At 38.4% G+C, this 23306-nt stretch overlaps 1 protein-coding gene across 1 annotated transcript in view; it reads left to right on the forward strand.

The window, feature by feature from the left end:
- Positions 1–23306, forward strand: part of adgrb3 (adhesion G protein-coupled receptor B3) — a 108474-nt gene that overhangs the window by 43475 nt on the left and 41693 nt on the right. The window contains exons 4-12 of the mRNA XM_068327168.1: positions 757–918; positions 6309–6473; positions 7167–7331; positions 9366–9530; positions 9950–10051; positions 15761–15867; positions 16707–16901; positions 18495–18563; positions 21578–21686. Coding sequence (XP_068183269.1) covers positions 757–918; positions 6309–6473; positions 7167–7331; positions 9366–9530; positions 9950–10051; positions 15761–15867; positions 16707–16901; positions 18495–18563; positions 21578–21686 — 1239 coding nt within the window. The remainder of the gene's footprint in view (positions 1–756; positions 919–6308; positions 6474–7166; positions 7332–9365; positions 9531–9949; positions 10052–15760; positions 15868–16706; positions 16902–18494; positions 18564–21577; positions 21687–23306) is intronic.

Here is a 23306-nt window from a genome sequence, read left to right on the forward strand (position 1 = left end):
GACAACAGATGAAATATACATGAAAATGGCTATGATCTGCTGATTATAAGCAGCTAACTTTCTCATTTTCTTCACCCCTGGGACTTAACCTGCTAAGGCAAATTTGAAAATTACTGCATTTCAACTTTTGTCTAGAACAGATTTTTCTCCAGTGTTGTCAAGGAAACTGGATAGTTTGCTGCACTGTGAGGGACATTCCATAACTCTGACCTTCTTCTGAACTAACACCCATTGAATTCAATCTTGTTTTCTCACATGCCATTCTTGCATGTCACCATTTTTCACAGTGATTTTATTTGGTAAGAGTGGGTTTCTCCATTCGTTCATCACACTGTGTTTTACTGAATTGTATGAACTATTTTTCAAAGATGAAGTGAACCTTTAGATGTAACCCTGATGTCTGTTGATGATTTTTACAACCATAGGTGTGGCCTCTATGTGATCTTTGCATAAATGCATTTTTAAAGTTGTTGTTTCAGAATCCTGATGTCTACAAAAACTAAAGACACACTTTATGCAGCCACTCACTGTTTGTGGATGCAGAATATTTTAATTATACTGTATAAAATCCAGTATTTATCAAAGATCACACAGAGGTAGTATCACATGTGCAATAGTTTAAAGAGACCCCACTTCACCCCAACGTGGCCCCACCACATTTTACTAAACCCTGCCCCCTTGCCTCACCTCACCCCGTAAGCCCTGCCCTAGGACCATATTGCTGCATTTAACTAGTGTCACCCTTCTCCCACACAGGTGAATCAGGTGCAGAGGAGTGGTCCCAGTGGAGCTCATGCTCTGTAACATGCGGTCAAGGGTCGCAGGTGCGAACAAGAACATGTGTCTCACCATATGGAACACACTGCAGCGGCCCTTTAAGAGAATCAAGGGTTTGCAATAACACTGCCCCTTGTCCAGGTAGTGTTAGCCGCAGATTCTTGAATATTAATGTTTTGCTCATGTGTTCTTAAGGAGGAAATGTATTTTTGTGTTTTAACAAACTTTGCAATGTCTCTTGAGTATGTATTATCACCAGTATTACAGGTATTACTTTTTTTTTTAATGCTTTGTTTTATATTTATTTGTGGACCTGCATTTTCTTTCCATGATCATATTTGTGTTTTCCATATCATGTGTCTTTTATGGAGATTCATCAGCATTCAAATAATGACACATGGTTCTCCGTGGAGTTCGGAAGCAGTAGATACTGATGCGCTGTCAGCTTCATTTCCTTTAAGGTCAGCCATGCATTCCAAAATAGCCCAACAGAATTTCTTCAAACACACTATGAGGAATTTCTTCCTGATGGTAGGGCAGATGACTCACTGGCAGGTGTCAGCGTCGGTTGCTTTTCTGACTAGCGATTGTGATTGCGCTATTATTTTTTCCATATAGATCTCAAAGGACAGCTTCTTGTTTGAAGGAAGTCATAGGTATTTATTTTGAGCTACAGACAAATATGCTGAATCGTAGCAAGATCATCCACTTGTATTTAGTTAAGCTATTTGAGGTGTAGTGTTTTTGAGAAGACATGAAAAACTGGTCAAGAGTAGTAATAATGAGTTGTATCCTCTAAATTATGAGTGATAATTCATGTGTGAAGATGGAAATGTGTGGACAACAGCAACAAAAGAATGAGTCAGGGATATAAATGTTTAACTCATAATACAAGCTTAAAATATAGAAATCTGCGAAACCTAATTCCAGGTATAGAAAAAGATTAATAATTGAAAGCCACAATTCATTGTTGTCCTGAATTGATCTCAAAATCTGCAGACTGTAGAGATTGGTCCCATGTAGGTCTAGTATTCATCAACCAACCAGTACAATACTAACACAATTATTATTATTATTATTATTATTATTATTATTATTATTATTATTATTATTATTATTATTATTATTATTATTATTATTATTATTATTATTATTATTATTATAGGCTTTTAAGATCTTTATTTTTGAAATCTATTATATAAGGGGTTTCAGTTAACTATATAAAATAAACTGAAATCCTGGCATCTCCATTATTTGCATTGCTTGTAATATCTGAAAGATGACATTCTTTAAAAACATTATATTTGGATGACACGTACTAATTATTAAAAAGCTGCTGCTATAGCCCTAACCTTAGTTACAGAAGACACAAAAAAAGTACAATGCAAAGTGCCCCATGATGTAGTGAATCGGAATAGTCTGCATGGTACACAGGCTATCATGTTTTGTTTTGTTTTCTTTCTGTATGCTTGTGGGAAGATATATCCAAAAATACGTAAATTAAACACACATATCTTGTAATCTTAAGGGACTCTTTCCTCGTAGTCATGACCATTGAAATCAACAACAAGCATAAGAATAATTGTTCAGGTATGCTGAGATCAAGTATAAATCCATAAATCTATCTGGGAAAATTCAATAATACTACATCTAATTTGATCTCCCCTCCAAATCAACTGTATCTGGGTTTATTCTACAGTTAGAAGGCAGTGCATCATATCACTTCTTAACATTTGACTTTTTAAAGGATTTAATACCAGAGCCAATGCAGAATTCTTTTTACGTAAGCATTGGATACAGTTATATGAGGTTGCAATCAGCATTCAGCACTCTTGCAGAGTTAATATTATGCTGAGTATTTCAATTTGTCAACCTAACACTCCCTGTCCTCATCAATGCGCTTATACACAAAATGGCTCGCCTAATTACCGATAAGCAAAAAAGAATTGTCTGCCCACCACTACAGATTGATTTGGCTTATTGCTCTATATAGTTGAACTCCACTGTCATCAGAAACACAGAGAGGAGCCATGGTTGTGGACTTAGACCAAGAATTTCAGTGCACACAGCCAGCTTAGTTTATTTTCTCAGCTTGTTTAGCTGGTAAAGCAAATGTAAGCAATGAGCCACAACGCAGAGCATGTGCAAATTTATCGAACACTCTTTCTACCTAAAAATACCTTGCATTTTGTATATTAGCACAGTGTTCCTTGTCTGCTCCATTCATGATAGACTGTACTGTATTTGGTATTATCCATGATAAATTCTAATGAAACAGATATTTTGTAAGATTTATTTAGTGCACTAATTTAATACAGCTGTTTCATAATTCATAATTTATTCATGAAATAACATCTTTTTTTACTTACAATAGAAAAAAAAATCCTGAACAATTTGCAGAATTACAAAAATCATCCATATGAAAACATGAAAGACACATTCAGTAAATATTAAAAAGTAAATATTCAACTTTACTACAAACAACCAAATTTAAAACAAATCTAGAAATCAAAACGTGAAGGAAATTCTGTTTTTGTTTCAAACTACAAAAACCATGTAAAGACCCAATCTTTATCTATTAATAATGACATTTGCATTACATTGGGCTTACCTTGTGACTGTGTGACTGTCATATAAGAACATTAATAATAAGTTAGTCAAATTTATTTAAAGAAACCCCCTGGTGTAAGATGACTAAAAGAAAAGGAAAATCACATGTTCCCTATATGGGAATGGGCTGTGAGGTTAAAAGTGTGGAGCATAGAGTTCCCAAAAGGCAAACCTACAAATTAAAGAGTAACACCTCTTGGAAATGGTTTTAGAAGGCTGAAAAAGCCCAAGATCAGCTTCTTCTTTATGCTGGTCAAATAATATCACCAATATCAGCTTTTTAACTTTTAACTTGAAATTATTAAAGGAACTGTTCTGGTCGACATGAGACTCTGAGCTAAAGTCATCAAAGCAGCACCTGGAGGCACCGGGTGGGACAGATGACAGCTCTCTTCACTGTGGTCCATCAAGGTCCAACTATTGTAACTAATGTCTATGTGACCGATGTAACTATTGTGCTGCAGGATTGTAGGCCTATTCACAAGCTGTGGATTCTGACTCCTATGAAGATGAACCATGGAATCCCTACGGAACAAATACTTATACATTTCTAAGGTTGATGTCCACATGCAATCAGCAGATAAAAAGAAATCTAACACCAATGCTCCCTGCCAATCTTTGTTAATACTGATCTTTTATGCCTCAGTCTTGAATGTCTGAAAATGTAAAGACACAGCTGCACTCAGATCAACCTGTTATTCCAATTGCATACCTTTTGTGCCACTGCTGCTTTCAGATTTATAGTTGAAAAATAAATACAGTAGCTCCATTTTGATTTGGGTTCAGATTCCATTTCCTTTAATACTTTCAGTGAAAGCATTTTGTTATGTAAGAATTTTTTTAAAAAAAAGCAAATGTTGCAGAAACTAGTCAGATGTTAACTTTCACATTTTGAAACCATTTACCTTTTCTTTTAACTGTGTACATTTAGGAATGCTACAAGTCAGAGAGTGGAGACAGGGGGTTTCTTATTTCTGTCAACCTTTCAGATATTACCTCTCAAAAGTCAAACTTTGTGCCCAAAACAAATATTCCCTGCATTTGTGCAGATTTACTATCTGTCAACTAGAATCCTGCTTGGCCTATACACAAACAGAAAAATTCAAGAAATGAGGCTATTTGCAAGTTAATATTTGATATGAAAAACATGGGAAAAACAGTTCAATTCTAAAAGTAACAGGGTTTTATTAAAGTGGTGTGTTAGAAAATGATCCTCAGTATTGTTAAATATGGTAATGCAGGAAAAACACAGATACAAAACTTCCAGAAAAGCTGAACATACTCCCACTAGTCAATTTAGGTAGTCTAACCTTTGCTCTGCCCTTCCACAAAAGTAGCATGTATAACAGTTCACTTTTTTTACGTAATTTAGTAAAATGTCTCACACTGAAAAAGAAAAGAACTACAATTGAATAAACAACACTGGATCCACCCTCTGATCTGAACCTGTTCCATATATTCAGTATGGTAGGTTCTTTATTGGCCCTTGATAGAGTTTGGTACATTTTGTATAGTCCTTCTAACCAACAAAAGGGCAAACAAACAGGCAAACAAAAACACGTAGATGAAATATTAACTTTAAAGTAATGGCATGCATTCTTTAAAATAATGGTTTCTAAAATGTATGTTCATAAAAAGTTTAAACTGTGAAACATACCTTGTTTCGTTTTATTACCTACAGCTTGTAGTTTGTTTGTCTATTTATTGGTTTGTCAACAAGAAAGACCAAAAACTACTGAATGAATTTTATGGAACTGAGTAAAAGATCCTGGGATCCTGGGTCCTGGGATGAAATACATTTCATCAGATATTGGTGTAGATCCAGAAAAAGAGGCAGTTCCAAGATTTTTTTATTTTTATTTTATTCTCTCCTGTTTCTCAGGTAATATTGCATATATCTGGATGCAAACATATTGAGGGAGTAGTTTTTATGAGTGTGTGTAATTAGGAAAGATTTAAATGAAAATCCAGCAGGATTGAATGTTTTCAGTGGTTGGTATTATTACAGCTGCTGCGCAGAAGCAAATTGTGATATAAAACTGTAAACATCACCAATTTTTAACTAATGCAATTATCATTCTGGTGGGTGTCGATTCTTTTGATGAATTGAAAGACGCTATCAGACATTAGGAGAGGTTAGTTCTCTGCTGAATGTCATTGTAGTTTATTGCTATTGTAGTATTATAATGATTTAGTCTCTAATCTTTTGATTTAACAATTACAGCTGCAATATGTACAGAATTACAGGGTCCAGAAATAACAATGTGCCACATGAGGGTGTCATTTATTTGTATTCATTAAGTAGGAATAAGCTTTTGAAATGTTTTAATCTCAATGGCTGAGGTACCTGATGACAAAACATCGCATGGAACATCAATGAATGCTCTTATGCTTGGATGTGTGCTGTTAAGGCTGATTCTCCCTGTGAATGGAAATTGTGTTACTTGACAAAACACAAGTTGTGTGTTATTTAGTTGCCCTAAAACAGGTAGCTGGTTGTCTGGTTTGTGCATCACCAAATAATTCTGCAGGCTGTTGGCCCACAGTAACCTGGAGGCTCATTTCGTTCGATTCCTGTACAGCAAACATGAGAAACAGATTGTGCAGACCTTCTGCTCCTCATCCATACCTTCAAAATAGTCTAACGGAAAAGACCTGATCATATTCTGCGCTAATGTATGCAGCTAGTTAGTGTTTACCCTTTATTATCATTGTGTGCATGTGTAGAGGTGACTGAAGCTGGAGTTCTACAACATCTACTGTATGTGCTCAGTGTTTCGTTTACATTAGTTTTATTGTTAATTGTTTTTTCATTGATTTTATTTCAGGTATTGCTCACTGCAGTTTATTATTGGCTTGCGAATGCTTTAAATTGGGGTCAAAGACAGCGAATAGGCCTGATGCCTTTTCTGTGCCCGCAGTACACGGTGTATGGGAGGAGTGGTCACCATGGAGCCTGTGCTCATTCACATGTGGCCGAGGTCACCGCACTAGGACTAGGATGTGTGCCCCTCCCCAGCATGGAGGCAGGGCCTGTGATGGACCCGAGACCCAGACTAAGCTTTGCAACATAGCTCTATGCCCAGGTATCACTTATCTGCTCTTTAAATATATTAAAAATAACATTTTCCTTCAAAGGCAAGATGATGAACAAGGATATAAACATGTAAAGAAAATTGTTTGCAGAAATTTACCCCATAAACAGACTGCTGTATTAACTTTTTAGTACAATTTTTTCTCAGTTCTGTGAAGGTGAATAAAAATGGGATGAACACAGGCGTTGGGGTGTATTTAAAGTAATAGCACTTGCACAATGATGCAGTTTAGGAAACCCTGTTGAGAGTCAGCACTGTAATCCTGACGTCAAAATCACTTACCCGCAATTGCCCGTGAATAGTAAGCAGATTAGTGATGATGAGGTTTTCCACACATTAAATGTTAGCTTTGCTGTGGTGACAGACTCAGCAAAAACCACTCAATCCCAGATGCTTTCCCGCTGCCCAGACAGAGAAAATACAAGGCAGCTAACAGTTTGTGCAAATTCTGCCTTGCAAATATAATCGTGAAAAAGTGTAAAGAACAAAAACAGTTTTTCAGCATCTTATCAAAAATCGAAATAAACATACAATTTTTTTGTTTTGTTTTGTTTTCCCCTTGATGTCTGTTTTATTCGCTGCCACCCAGAGAGAAAGTGATCTGAATATCTTCCCCCATTTCTGTCTGCTATTTCTTTTCCCTTCACATGGGGCATATTTGTTGGGTTGTGGTTGATGCCTCAGTGGACGGACAGTGGCAGGAGTGGAGTTCTTGGAGCGATTGCTCGGTGACCTGTGCCAATGGCACTCAACAGAGGACCAGGCAGTGCTCAGCAGCCGCCCATGGGGGATCAGAGTGTCGCGGTCACTGGGCAGAAAGCAGAGAGTGCCATAATCCTGACTGCACAGGTAAAATGCTGAGCCTCTTGATTGTGCAACCACTTTGATGTCTAAATTTAAAATGATCCTTTAACTAAAGGAGACAAACAAAAGCAGCAGATCCCACATTGTCATCATTATTATCAAAATCAGAGTAACATAATCAGTACTTTCAATTTAGGATTAAACGTACATTTTGCTAAACTGATTTCTTTTGTATACCAAAAAGCTCAACAGCAAGAATTAAAGCTGTGTTGCAAGAAGCCAGTGTTTGAGATCATGCTCTATCAATTGGATTTGTAAAATCCAGTTAGATATACTGTATGCCTTTCACATAATTCAGGGTTAGCCATCCAAACTGACTGTCAACATCATAGATGTATTAGAGGCTCAAAGATGTCAGCTTAGTGGTCTCCATCAGGCTTTGAATTGTCTGATTATGTGAAGGGCCTGAGCACTCATAATCTCCTGACGCAATTTTCATTGCAGCACCATAAAACAGCTGGGGTTCGGTTTTGTATCTGTTTGGTATGTGTGTGGCAAAGATGCTTTCATGTTTTTATTTATATATTTGTTATTAGTCATCCAACTACAGGCACTCTTGGACCAATGGAATAAGTGAATGCTTGTGAAAGTGTACGTTTTGATATCTGCTCATAGAATTGTTGTTTGTCTCTTAGCTAGACAATTAATTGTATTATTTCTTCCTGCATTTATTTGTAATATCTGAAAGATATTACAGGCATTTATTTATGCTTTATTGATTGCAAATTTCACCCAAAGCTTAGAAATCAAATGTTAGAGAGACGACACAGTCTGAGCCATCAGTTTATAAGTTAGTTCATCGTTAAACAAAAGTTCAAAGCTAACCCCAAAGTGTTTTTGTTTTTTCAGAACTATTCTGATGTATCCGTGAGTGATGTGCCAAAATGCAACAGATATTATTTTCAGAAAAAAAACATACCACAATAAAAAAGAAAAATCCAAGATACTAATGGGTACAATCAAGGCCCGCAGAGGATTTGGATGAGTTTTATGCACTTCAAAAATGGAAGTATTGGCCCCAGATTGCCAGGACAATGAGGTCTTTGAAACTCCTGACTGTGCATCTATCAGAAGAATCAGCTGCTTTGATGTGAAGCGGAGACTTCAGTATCCACAGGGAGCTGATCAATGTCTTACTGATAGTTTTAGCCAACAGGTCACAGTGGTCTCTGTTCTTTTCCTTCCTCCAGGAGCGTTCGTGACAGAGGTTAGTTGTATGACATGAAATAGCTCCACATATGTGAAGGAGGAAGTAAGTGAAGGTTAAAATGAGAGTAAAGTGTTTCCTGCTCATACCGTGTTGTACTTTTTTTTTTTTTTGACAAGGGCATGTGATTTACTACACTGCTGAAGGACAGCATCTGTTTTTGGTGTAATCCACAATTTTACAGTGTTTATTACAAGGGCGGGGTGGTACGGCAGTGCAGTGGGTAGCGCTGTTGCCTCAGAGCAAGAAGGTTCCATATGTATGTTCTTCCCATGTCTGCATGGGTTCTGTCCAGGTTTTCTCCAAAAGCATGCAGTTTAGGTGAATTAGTCACACCAAATTATCCATACGTGTGAATATGAGCATGTGTGGTTGTTGGTCTTTGTGTGGCCCCGTGATGAGGTGGTGTCCCATCCGGGGTGTACCCTACCTCTTGCCTGTAGCCAGCTGAGATAAGCTCCAGCAGACCCATGACCAACAAGAGGCAGAAAATGGATGGATATTACAAGAGCACCAAACATGCTGCGAGTTTTGAAAATTTCTGCATACACCTTTTTTTTTCTTCCAATATAGACAAAGTGGGGCAAATTTGTACCAATCACACAATAATTTATTTAGACATAAAACACATCCTCCTCAATATATAAAATCGACGTGTTTGTTTTTGGAGCACTGCCCATAAAATACATCTACAAACTAAATGTGGTGATAGCACAAACAACGAAATTAAATCAAATGTGATATTTAAGATAGCAGATAGAAACTGGCAGAAGTAATGTGTCTGTTTCTGATCAGCATTTTTTCTGTTTTAGCGAATGGCCAGTGGAATCCTTGGGGTCCGTGGAGTGGCTGCTCCAAATCTTGTGATGGTGGATGGCAGAGGCGAGCCAGGGTGTGTCAGGGGGCAGCGGTAACTGGGCAACAGTGTGATGGGACCGGAGAAGAAGTCAGAAAATGCAGCGACCAACGCTGTCCAGGTTAGTCTAAGGGTGATAGGAGACCAAGAAAATAAGATTTCTGAAAGATGACATAATTACATTAATTAGATGAGCAGTGTGTCATCTTAAATAAAATTGTCTTATAAAAGCATCTGAAGAATAAATGCAGACAAATAAATGTAGAGGAGGATAAATCAGTATGAATGTATTACGAAATACATTCAAAATAATCTCTCTCTTTCTGAAACAAAGACTTAAGGTCACATAATACTTCTTTTGATAACTGTGCAGCACCTACACTCACAAATGTAATCCTCCTACATTACACACATGTTCATATTCACAAAATACACATAGCTTTGATTTCTGATATTTCCATAGTTTATATTCAATATGAAGAAATAGTTGCATCATGTTGGAAATGCTGAGAAGCTCTTTGCATTGACTCTGCTTTTCAGCACCGTATGAGATTTGTCCTGAGGACTATGCAGTGTCAATGGTGTGGAGGAGGACACCTTCAGGAGAGCTGGCCTTTAATAGATGCCCCCCCAATGCCACAGGTAGGCATCTTTAACTCAGCTAATTGGTTCATTTGTTTTTTATTATGCATGATTTCTAACAAAGTTTGTCATCTGAGGGCATCACTATCTATTCTTCGCCTTAAAAAAAGGTTACTGTATGGGGTGTAATTACAAAGAATAAAGGAATATAAAAAAGTAAATATGAGACAACTTATGTACATTATTCTAACAGTTACACCCAGTCCCTTGTGTGTAAAATGAAAATGCAAAATGTGTGACATGAATTCAGCTTTTTGCTAACCTTAATTTTAGGGAATAACCTTGGATCTCTTAGTAAGGACAACCACAGTACTTTTTTGATTACCCATAAAATATATAACCATTGTTTGAATGTGAATCATGATATTTTTCATTTGTTCACTTTCCACCACCATAGTTTCTTTTGTGAACAATCCATCAACAAGTCTTTTTTTTTGCCTGCATTTCCTTTTTTGTGTCTTATAAAATCATCAAAACATCCTTATGATACAGCTATATCTGGGACTAACACTGTGTTGTGACGAGTAGCACATACTGTACCCTTTCATCTCATTTCCACACATAACAATAGAACTCATGTCTACACCCGTCAGGGCACAGTGTGTGTAAAAAAGAAAAGATTGTGATTCTGAGAGTATTGTTGAAGAAAGGCACACTGAGGTCTTTTTTTCAGACAGCGAGCAGAAGCTTTAATATGCACAGTTAGAGGAGTGTTACAGCAAAGGATGCCAGCTCTCCAACAGGGCAAGGCTAACACATTGCTCTGGAAAAAAAAAAAAAATCAGAGAGCAAGAGCAGGAGGCTGAAAAGGAATCTAACATCTGATGGAACTGCTCTGATGCTTTTGTTCCAGTTCAAGGTTGGATTAAAAGGAAAAACATGACATTATGGTGCTGTTAATGTCACAGGTTGGACGTTGGAAGCTATTGTTAAACTTCAAGCAGGTCGACGTGCTTGATTTGCATTTGCTCCATAGCCATAAAATAGCTGACTGGCAAACTAGCTGTGGTAGCGAACGTGTTGTCATTGACAGATGGCTAACCAGCGGCAAAGTTACACAGAGTAAGATTTAGTGGCATGACATTAGCTTTGTGACTTGACATTAGTTTTACAGCTAATAGCTGTTAGGCACTATGGAGCTGTTCCCTGCTTGAGATGAGGTCTATTTTCTTCCTTTTTCCATCTCCTTTAATGGGATGTTGTTTGATATCTAACTGAGAGGTGTCTTAGATTCAGGTCAGCCAGGTCAGACGAGGTATGAACTTCCCTGATGCAAAGCAATACTTTATTGAGCTGCTCCACATCAAACAATTGTAGTAATAATTAAATTTAAAAATCCCTGCCACACATTTGTTAAGGCACACATAAATCAATGCGTGTTGATGTTGATTTTGCAGAGAAAAAGTTCTTCTAATATTTCCTCCTATAACATTCAAAATACATAGCAGATGTATAGATTTTTGATGCAGAACATTCTTGCTTAATTAGCAGGCTTTATGTTTCCACATTTATTTATGGTGAGAAAGGAAGGAGAACCTGTTTCAAAGCTATGCCATGAGATCCTTTGTGTGCACAGGATAAATTGTAAAAATGTTCTTATGGTGTCAAACTCTCTACTTCTGTTATTTTTAAACATTCAGTAAGTAAGGTAAGAAAAGCATTCTGGACTGCATGAGGAAACCCACTGCTCTGAGGTATCCTTTCTCAAATGTCACACAAGAACACATTTCTAGTGGGTCTTAAAAATAACTTGTGTTTGAGTCAATACATTGTTTTCATAGAATATCTTTAAAAGGAGAAAAGAACATTTATTGTTATGTTTCTACAACGTGCAACTGCAGTGCTGCAGCAGTGATATATGCCATCAATAGATAGATAGATAGATAGATAGATAGATAGATAGATAGATAGATAGATAGATAGATAGATAGATAGATAGATAGATAGATAGATAGATAGATAGATAGATAGATAGATAGATAGATAGATAGATAGATAGATAGATGGAGGAAATTGCATAATGCAAGTTACTATTATATTATTTCTATCGCTATTATCCTTCATAAACAATCAGTAGATCAATGCGTTATTGAATTTTGCAATAAATTAGAGCTGAGTTCCTTATGATTATCAGTGTTATAGAATCTGTAATTCCGCAAGAACTGCAAAGCCCACCACAAGATAATGTGATACCATGTCACTTTATCATAGAGCCACAACCTTTAATGTTTATGCAACAGAAGGCCGGTGCCATGATAAAAGGTTAAATTAACAGATAACACACAGGAGCCATAGATCATGTGTAAGTATGGTTCATCCTCCCTTCAAAGCTCACACTGACCACTGGAAAAAAAGAACATGATGGACAACAGTTCAGGTCAGGTCAAGTTTATTTGTAAAGCCATTAATCACAGCTCCAGTGTCAGCAGGTTTCACAAAGCACATATAGTGGAACTATAAATGAAAACAACACCTCTCAACCCTTGACCTGTAATTAAATCAAGGTCAAAGTCACAGAAGACGTAATGAGAAAAATTCGAAAGGAATCTAAAGGCCTCACAAACAGCACTCCTCCTTTCAGGACAATGAGAGACATGTAATTGCTGCAGGAGCTGGTAAACAAAGATGAAATATTGATCAGCAAAGACGACAACAGAAGGTGCTTTGTGAAAGCAGGAAGCTACTTGGGTGTTTATGTGGCATCAGCATCCTACTCATCAATGTCGTCATAGGAACGGCATATAGTCCAAGGGGTCAGGGCCCCCTCTGTCATTCTGGATGGTAATTATCAAAGGTGTCATCTGTGGATTTGGATGGTAGGAGCTGTACAAAGCTAAAATTAATGCTTGAAGAAGACAACCCTCTTATTGGGAATTAAATCTAAAAGCAAACAGTTAGTCTGCTTTATTATTACTTTTTTGTGTTTGCCAGTCTGTCTGTATTATTACTCAGAACATTATGAGCACATTTTAATGAAACATTTTCAAGTGCCTCCAGTGACTTGCAAGCAGAAAAGGTAGCTGAAGATGAGGCGATTATGGTCATCTCATTTTTTAAGAAGATGGATGGATGGATGGATGGATGGATGAATGAATGGATGGATCTACTGCCGTGATGAAGATATGCTCCGAGTGCTCTCAAGTAAATTATTTCATTTAAATATTTACCTTTTTCAATAATTTACATTCAGTTCAATTATTTACATCTCAGCTCCAAGTTTTTATTTTATTCTGCTAATATCTTAGGTTACTTTGCACATGGCATTTTGCATACAGCCCTAACCTTAACCCTAACTTTAACGCTAATCCTAACCTAAGACTCAATTGAAGAGAACAAACTGAAAGGGCAGTAAAAGAGAACCATCTATTAAACAAACCCCTGACAGTTTTATGGAACATGTTTATGCACTCCAAAATAGTCCTCCAAATGATTAAGGTAATTTTATTTCAGATGTTTAACAATCATTACTGTCTTGATACTATTGGGAGGACAGAGTTTCTTGGTGACTTTATCAAAAAGAAACCCTTTGTTTTAGACCAATGGATGATATTTTCATTTCTGCAAACTGATTTTTTTTTTCCTGCCTTGAGGAGAATTGTTTTGACAAAAACATTTCTAGAAGAAGAATTTTAAATTTACAAAATCCAGGCCAGCGATTCATGAAATGCAGCTTTGCTTTTGATCAAACACATCTCTACTGGCCCATATTTCCCTCCCAGCCCACCGTAAATCACTGATGATGCAAGGAGGGAAAGCAGATGGATGAAGAATCAAAGTAAAGGTCTCCTGTTGCCTTGACTGACTTTGTTACATGCTACTGATAACAGGTACAAAGATTAGATCACAGACAAATGGTTCATATATTTATGAAGCCTATAAGACCAATGTGATATACACGATGTATTTCATATTCAAATGTGCTAATAATGAAACATAGAAAGGAAGAGTGAAACAGACAATGGAACTAGGTTCTGCATGAAGTGCAGGTTTAATGTTGATCATTTCTACCTCAGTAATACCTTGAGCACCTAAGAATTGCCCATAGATATATTTATATTGTGAAAGAGCAGTAAGCGTGATATTAGATTTTTATTTGATAGAGCTAATAAACTACAGCCACAACTTCTCTTTGCAAAACTGTTGTGTAGACATAAAATTTTGCTCTGATCTACGTTTTTCATATTAAAATGAATTTGGCCTCTGGCAGTTTGTATCCTCCAGTACTGCTGAATTCACATTGCAACATCAGACAGCGTAATAATAAAATGAAAGCAGACTAAAGGTCATCAAGCTTCATCTGAAAGTGTCTTTCTGTAGCTTTTGATTTAAATCATCTTTCAAATCAATACGGAAACAAGTTTGTCAATTGAGGAATTTTTAAGTTTTGACATCTTTTGAATGTGACCTTGTTTCTTTGCCAATTCCCCCTTAAAGTGCACAGTCTTTCTGAGATATAAATGACCTTTTAGAATGTCAGAATCAAAACACTGAAGTGAATCCCTAATTTCTCACTATAAAACTGCACTTTTACCATTTTGAATGCCTGAAAGATAGTGGAATAAACATATTGAAATCATTCATTTGAATCCTTACATTCTTAAAAATATGAGTCTAGATTAAAGAGAAAACAAAACCACCTAGTGAAGCCAGGTTGTTGGGGAGTTGGATGCCTAGTGTGGTGCCCTTTGCGTTGTTTCATGTCGCTGCCTGGGCGCTCCCGAGCGTATAGCGGTGTTTGGTGTGCACTCATGGCTTTGGCACATATCATCGGTTAGTAACTATGGAGAAGGTTGACGTGGGAGGTATGGTTGTGATCTGTGTATGTCTGTGTGAAAGACCGAGAGAGCGATAACAAGAAATAGTGAAGGCTTTATGTGAAGCATTTGATGCCAGGGGAAACGTTTTGGACCGTGGGAGTTTTCCTCAGGATGTCAGGCACATGTGTTCGAGCAGAGGGGTGATGGTTGAAGCACGGTCCACTGGGTTGACAGTTGAGGAAGGTCTGGTGCGGAACTTCTATGTGGGATGTACATGACTATGTGGGTGGATATTGGGTTGTTCTATTACTATTTCAGGATCGCTGTTTAAATGCCTGACAGCTATTGCAGCTGAACAGCTGCATGCTTGAATACCCCACCGTAAGTTTCATCAACACGGCACACGGTGCATTTATTAAAAGCCATGGGACTTTGTCCTGGAATGAAACCACTTCTGTTCAAACACTGCAGCACGTTCTTTCCAAAAACATCTCTATCGCTCTCACTTTGTGCTCTCCCTTTCTCTCTTTCACTGTCTATAATGTGCCTCAACTCCGTATCAAAATTTAATAGCCGACATAAAATTTTCATGGTGAGTGATGGGCAACAGAAATGGACAAAAAGGAGAAAGATGAGCCTCTCTTGGTAAAAAATTAACATTTCTCTCCTCTTTCTTCTCTTTGGTCCTTCTCTCTTCCCCATATCCAACTCCCTCCACTACATCGCTTCCATCTGCCTTTCCTCTCCCTCTTCTTTGGTCTTAATCCCCCCAACACACACACACACACACACACACACACACACACACACACACACACACACACACACACACACCTCTCTCCTCCTTCCTCCCACTCTGCGCTCCATACGCCAACATCCTCATCTCCCCTCTCATCCCTCCCTTGCTCCCTTCTCCTCTCCAAATCTGTCGCTCTCTCTTTCCCCTCCACAGGCACCACCAGTCGACGCTGCTCTTTGGATCACCGTGGAATGGCCTTCTGGGAGCAGCCAAGCTATGCTCGATGCATAACAAATGAATTCAGATACTTGCAGCAATCAGTAGGTGCAAAGTCAGCTTCCTCTCAGAGCCTCTGTTTCCAATCCATCATAAATTACCTCCTCAGCGATCCCCTTACCCCCCCCCACACACACACACACACACACACATACTGTACACGCATGCAGACGATATAGTCAAAGATTAATCAACGTAAATGTAGTAATTGTAATAACTGTCATAAAGTTATTTAACAATGGTTTATGGCAATTTTTTATGAATTTGTTAATGCATATATAAGAACCGACATTGTTTGCAAAACAGTACCCCTTAAAAATACATTTTTCTGTAATGGACCAACTCATTGAAGGATGACGACCATTGTGTGGGAAGAATTAGACTAAATCAAACAACATGTTGTGAACTTAATCATTTTTTTAGTCCTGTCAAGTATAGTAAAACATCTCACACACAAACAGCTGAGCTTTTGTGTTTAATGATAGCTTCTTCACTAGACTGCATCATTTTAATAATCCTCCATCACATTTAAAAATGAAATGTCTGAAAAGCTGAGATAGCACATACAGCTCTGCACCTGTGAATGTGTATTTATGGACATAAACCCCGTGTAATAATGTGAAATGTCATTCCGCTATGCAATTTCTGCCTAAAAGTGTGTCTTCTGCTCCAGTTAACTCCTTTATTCATATCGGCTCATTTCAAAATATCTGTGAGGCAGATTACATTTCAGCCTGCATTAGATATAAGTGTCATATATAGGACCTCAGAGAGTGGAGTCTTTATTCAGATGTTTTTCGTACCAGTGAGGCCAAGAAGTGTAGCTTTGTGTGAATCTCAAGTACACAGATGCCTCAAGTCTTGCCTTCTCCTGTTTTTGGAGGTTCACGGGCACCTTGCAAAGGGCCAGAGGATGTTGGCTGGGGATGGAATGTCCCAGGTGACGAAGAACCTGCTTGACCTCACCCAGAGGAGGAACTTCTATGCTGGCGACTTGCTGTCTTCTGTGGAGATCCTTCGCAATGTAACGGAGACCTTCAAGAGAGCCAGCTATGAGCCATCGTCAGATGACGTTCAGGTAAACAAATACAGGGTTACTAGATTACTGACTTCATAGTGACTCGCATATCTGTCTATCAGGAATAAATATTTTTTTGGATGAGTAAAAAAAGCACATCTGACACCGATAAAGGCTCAGTTGTATAAAGAGATCTTTTCCACATCCTAAACTGTTTCATCTCATCGTGTTTGGGTCGACCTCAGTCTTGATCCTCTTTATGTCAATAGGATGATGGAGATTATAGCTAAAGCTCCGCCTCCATCAGCAATAAGATAATTTATGTCCTCAGAGCTATGTCACTTTCAAAGACACCCTTCTAGACCTCTGTCTGCATGCAGCTCCTGCAAGTGCTCCCAAAGTGAGCATTATATGTTGTAAGATGTGTCTCACACCTGCTGTTTTGTTGTTTGTTTGTGTGTTTGTTTGTTTGCTTGTTTGTTTGTTTGCTTGTTTTAGAATGAAGCTAAATAGAGAGGGAATAAATGTTACTCCATATTCAATGCTAACTGCAGAGCAGGTTTTAAGCAAGCCTGTGTTGAAAGCCTGATGGTCTGCTGTGGTCTGCTGACAAACTTATTACCTTACTTGTTACCTTATTTTGACGTCATTTAATGTAAATATGTACTTAATTGAAGTACAATATGAATTAACATCAGCCAAATCACAAAGTGTTTTTTTGGTGGGAAGAATGTGAAAATCAACCAGTATCTCTCTGACGAAATTTAGAAGAATACTTCAGGGTTGAATGTAGGTAATTAAATCCCACAAATGTTAAACTCACTTAATTACACACTTCCACGGTGAAGTATTTGTATCATAAAATGTACAGGAAATTTTACACGTATTTATCAACAGTTTCCAGCTAGACAGTCTTCTTCTAATCTTCTGTGGAAATGAAACCCGAAATTGCTGGACATGGATGGGCAATCCATGGCCCATTCAACCATTTTCCTATAATAGAGAATCTATGAGATGAGGAAAGCATTCTGTCTCTGGTTATGGTGAGAGCTCTATAGTGTGTGTGGGCAGACAGCAGAGCAGTCACACAGCCCACCCCCTCCGTGTGTCTCTGCGCTAATGCAGTGTTAAAGTGGGCACATTACCACCAGAGGGAGCATAAGCATTCAAGTAGAAAACAAGATAGCCCATGTCAAAAGAGAGAGAGCCACTCCCTCAGGCATATTGTAGACCAGAAGAAATAACAGGCTAAAGATCAGACAAGGGGTTCCATTACTTCTGCAGGCATGCACCTCGAGCATACCCTGCTCTCCGCTGCAGGAGACGAGCATACGCACAGCTGCTCAAAAATTCCCTTTTATCTTATTTCAGATTGCAGCTGATGCTTCTTTCTTCCAGCATTAGAAGTTTGTTGCATGCTGCAGGGACATTAAAGGCGTATTTACATCAGAGCCGATCAGATTGTCTCTGATGCTTTACCATCATTGTTTCAGTGGCAAATATCCCAGATTCTTTTTAATCCTCTCTTTGCACACAAGTTCATTCTGAGTGCATGGTGTTTATAGGTCATGATTTAAAATTAATCTTTCTGCAGTGTATGTGATACTACTGTGTGTGGGAGCTTTATTGTTTTATCTTTCATCATGTCTACAGAACTTCTTTCAAATCATCAGCAACCTCTTGGAGGAGGAAAATAAGGAAAAATGGGAAGATGCTCAAAAGGTAAGCATGAAGCTGTACACTTGATGAATAATTCATTTTGCAGTGTTACACATCTCAAAAATGAAAACAGCCTGTTTCGCTATTTGAACAGCAGAAATGAGGAAAAGTCAGGTGAGTGTGGTGGTAATATTAAACATACACAGGGGCGACATCTGGCCTCATAAGCTTGTCCTCGGAGCTCCACTTGGTGGCAGCAGTGCTGCCATAGAGACCTTTCAAACACTGCAGGCCTCATTCCTGCTGTACACATATTTTTTCACTCCATGGATGCAGATCATGGCAACCAGTGTTTGAACATATCATCACTTGAACCACAGCTAATGCTGTAAGGCCGTTGTGTCAAACTTATTTTCACCAAAGGCCACAACAGCATAATGGCTATCCTCCAAGGGCCAGATGTAACTTATAAGTGAAATGCAATGTAATGTAAATTTAACTTAACTACTCCTTAATGCTAAATAGCTCTGAATTTATTACTTATTGAAGTTACAAACATTCCAGTAGCACAGAAAAAAAAAATGTTTGTTTGTTGCTCTGTTATAAGAGAAATTATTTTAATTTGTCAGGTTATGAAACCCACAGACTTCAATGAAGGACTAAACTATCCAAGTGAATGAAAGGAAAATAACATCAAACATAAGTTAGACCACTAACTTTGTTCATCACATTTTTGTCAGAGTTAAAACGGGCTTAATTACTGCATTGTGGGAAATGTAGTTTGTAGTCGAAGAACGCTTTTGACCTATTTATTGTTAGACACTCTGACCTTATATGCTCTGGCGGGCCACATAAAATGATTTGGCGTGTCACATTTGGCCCCCGGGCCCTGTGTTTAACACATGTGCTGTAAGATGTTTCCATCATGTAGAAAAGCAGTATGGAATGTGGGTGTAGCAGAATGCAGTGCTGCTTCGGCGAGCTGCAGATTGAATATGATAGACACATTGTTGTACGTGTTTAAACACAGAGTCTGGCGTCTGACAGTCACGTCCGTTGGCATGAGATGCCTGTTTCCAAGACTGTCAGTGGTGTCTGAGACAGTTCAAACCTTGACATCACAAACATCCACATTGAGGTACAATTTGAGATGACTGTAAATCTGCAAAGGGCATCTTAGGTATCTTCTCCACTGATGTGTTACTAAGGCAGCCTCTTAAAGTCAATTCAATCTTTTTTTTCTGTCTGTTTCTCCAAGTGTGACTTAGGTAAGATTGAAGGGGGAATACAGACAGTTCAGACTGTGTCACCAGTGCCAGTCCTGTGTGTCTCTATCAGTAGTAATTAGGTGTTTACTCACTGCAGCTTTGGTTTGGCAGGCCCCAAAGGTACATGGTGGGTGAGCTCACAAATGAGAAGTTCCCTAAGAAAGAGAGAGACAGACATATGAGGGGGAAAAAGAACAGGAAAAGTTCCATTTGTGATTGAACAAAAGAGATATGAAGAGAAATGAGGAAGAGATTCTCATTATTTCTACAGTTAGTAATGTCCCCGTCCAAGGAATGCTTCAGATTTGGCACAAATGCAAGAGGACATTGGCCAAGCAACATCATCTGACTTGACAGTTATCAATTTTCTCACTTCCCTTCTTCTCCTGCTTTAATGAGCTGAGTTTTACACAGCACCCACACAGTGTGTGCTGTGGACATTGAAAACTCTCACATGAAACACCTCACTGTGAGGTTTTTGTTGGCTCTGTTCAGAGATCACTATATATTCACCTCCTGTCACTGTTACCATGGCAAGGAAAGGAAGAGCTCTGTCTACAGGAGCTCGACTGCAGCCATTTCCCTGCACTGCCTTCACATCTCACGGTTGCTATGGAGACCAGCCGTATGAGCATGACTGCACTGTGCGTCAGATATGCCGGAAGGGGCGACGTGATGTGCTTTTTCTCCCCCACTTTGTCTTTCACTCTGCTGTGTCAGAGGCTCTCAACTTCAGCACAACTGAACTGCTCGCCAGGCTAACCGGGATCACATGTGGAGGATCGTGCAAATAATCAGAAAAAAAGGTGTCAATGGGGAGGGAAAAGCCCACCGCAGGTGTTTGTTAAATATTAAAAGTGAGGTTCTAATTGCTTGGTGTCACTCGAAGGTCTTTCTGATTGTTTGACAGGACTGTTCTGTGTTCACACATATCTTTAAGTCTTTGTGTTATATATATGACCCTTTTCTCTGGTTCAGCTACACAACCGTACAGTCAGTATTCACACTATCCGCAATGAAAGGGCAAAACTTCTCGACCCCAAATCAAAAACATCTTATTAGATTTGACCCATCACCAGTAGATTGGCAGCCAGCACCGCTGTCCAGTCTTTTGAAGGTCACTTATTGGATTAGCATTTCTTTGATTTATCGACTTGGAGGAAAGAGCTGACCAGACCGGCAGCATGGCTGGACGAGCCAGGGAGCTGTAAACGATGCTGAATTCCTTGTTCGGCATTCTCTCACTGAACTCTGTTGTCTGTGAAGCATCACTTCAGCTCAGGCAATCACCTTTGACTTGGCAGAGCTTTTCAGAGGAAAAGCTGGTTATGTAGGCTGTAGATGCAGCTCTGATCCTGGTTCAGTTCTGTCTTCCACTATGAGCAATTATTTTACATCTTGGAAAAGTAAGCAAAAACTAAAATTTATATGCAAGAAAAATGGTAGAATGGTTTCATTGAAAGTCATAAAATTCTCTACAGAAAAGTTTTGAAATCAAAATAGTTGAATCAGAAAATTACTTTCTTCTTCGAACAAATCCCTCCTATCTCTTTACTAAGTTTCCCAAATATGCTTTACTTTTTACTTCACTGCCTGTGTGCAGCAGACACCTCAAATTTTCATATTAAAATTATTAATATCTGTTAAATCGCCCAAGCTTAACTGTGATGATGATCTTTATTTCTTGTCTGGATTTGTGACCTGCTTTCTTGTATTTGCCTTTTTGTACTGCTCATTTCAATCAATCTGTTCATACCAACTAAAGCTGTGAAAACAAAAAGGGACTTCTTGTGTTTTTATCTTGTTTAGATCTATCCTGGAGCAGTGGAACTCATGCAGGTCATAGAAGAATTCATCCACATTGTAGGATTGGGCATGAAGGATTTCCACAATGCCTATTTGATGACTGGGAACCTGGGTAAGAATCAGCCCCCTATTTCCTCCAGCTGCTTGACATAAATAAATGATCCCTGTGCTCTGCTGACTCCTCTTGTCAATTTCTCCACCTTCATTAAATCAGGATAAATGCATGGTGAGGTTGGGGAGTAAAATTACTGCAAATCAATAATGTTGATTAAAACTGAGCTTGTGGTCTTAATGTGTTACATTTCTATGAAAACACTTAAGACTCAATCCAGAGTAAGCAGCGGCAGCATGGGAGCCCCGATGAAGGGAGAGCTGCTCTTTAACTGGAGCTGTAAACTGACTCCCTTAAGATATTGGTGTAGTCCTCTGGTACGACTAGCTGTTTTTCTTTTTAAACAACCGATTCATGGCATTTAATCACCAAACTGTTATTGGTTTCACTGTTTGTTTTTGTTTTTTGCAGTAATCAAATATAATATTTCCAATATATTTGAAAATGAACCCAATGCTGCACTCAAATACATTCCTTTGAGAACATCCTGATTAGCAGGGTATAACCTGAGGGGCGTTTAGTAGAAGTGAAGGAGCATTTAAAAAAAGTTCATCACTTATTAGCGAGATTAGCACTTAAAAAAATATGGTGTGGGAGTGTTTGATGAAAGGCTATGAGATTTAAAGTGTAATTACATGTTATTCTTTGCATACTATAACAAACATGCTAGTATTACTCTCTGTGCCACTGATCACAGTCCAGATTAGATGCCTCCCTCCTTGGACCACAAAAAAAAAAAAAAAAAAAAAGTCTGCACATGATGAGTGTTCCTCTTCCCTAATGTTCTCATCAGTTGTTTTTGCTCCTGTTGCATAGCCTCCTCTTGGATGATCTAAGGTCTCTGTGGCATTTCATTTCTTACTCAGCCATAAATGGTGTCTTGCTGGAATGGAATAATAGAATTGCATTTGTGATTTATTCATGAAAGTGAAGTGAACACATACCAATGTGCTGGTTGACAATTCCTCCGGAGAAGTGAGGTTTCTTTCTCATTCTCACTCATTCTGTATTCCCCACAATAGCTAACATTTGACCCACTTCCAGCAAACACTCATACTCAGTGTCTCTTTATAGTATATTATTTCCATAATGATGAATAGGTTGCCCCCAAGAGTAGCATAACAAACATGGCACAACGTATGCACCCGTCAGAAAGCAGTCACGAAACACTGCGAGAAACAAATTAGGCAATGGACTCTTGGAAATGAGGCTTGGATGCATTTCATAATGAGGATCACTAATGACTTATTTCTCATGTGAGAATATTCCAGTGTCCTACTACTTCATACTTCTTCCAATTTGGCTAAATGGCTATCGTCCAATCTATTTTCATTGCCTCCTCTTTGTGCCCGAAGAAGCATTAACACATGACCCCTGCTTCATACACAATAGGCAATCTCTTCTATGAAACTGACTCTAAATTGAGGGTGTTAAGTGATTCATCAGGTTTCATACAAAGTCCTTGAACAGCAGCATGTATTTCTCAGCTAAGTTTCATTTATCAGACATGATACGACACAAAATCATCCAATAAACATGGACCGATGATGCAACTCAGCACTGTTCAGTATTAAGAGACAATGAGGTCTCCCTACTGAGGGTCCAACCTCGAATGACTAC

The sequence above is a fragment of the Antennarius striatus genome, chromosome 11, assembly GCF_040054535.1.
Source record: "Antennarius striatus isolate MH-2024 chromosome 11, ASM4005453v1, whole genome shotgun sequence".
In the NCBI taxonomy this organism is placed as follows: Eukaryota; Metazoa; Chordata; class Actinopteri; order Lophiiformes; family Antennariidae; genus Antennarius; species Antennarius striatus.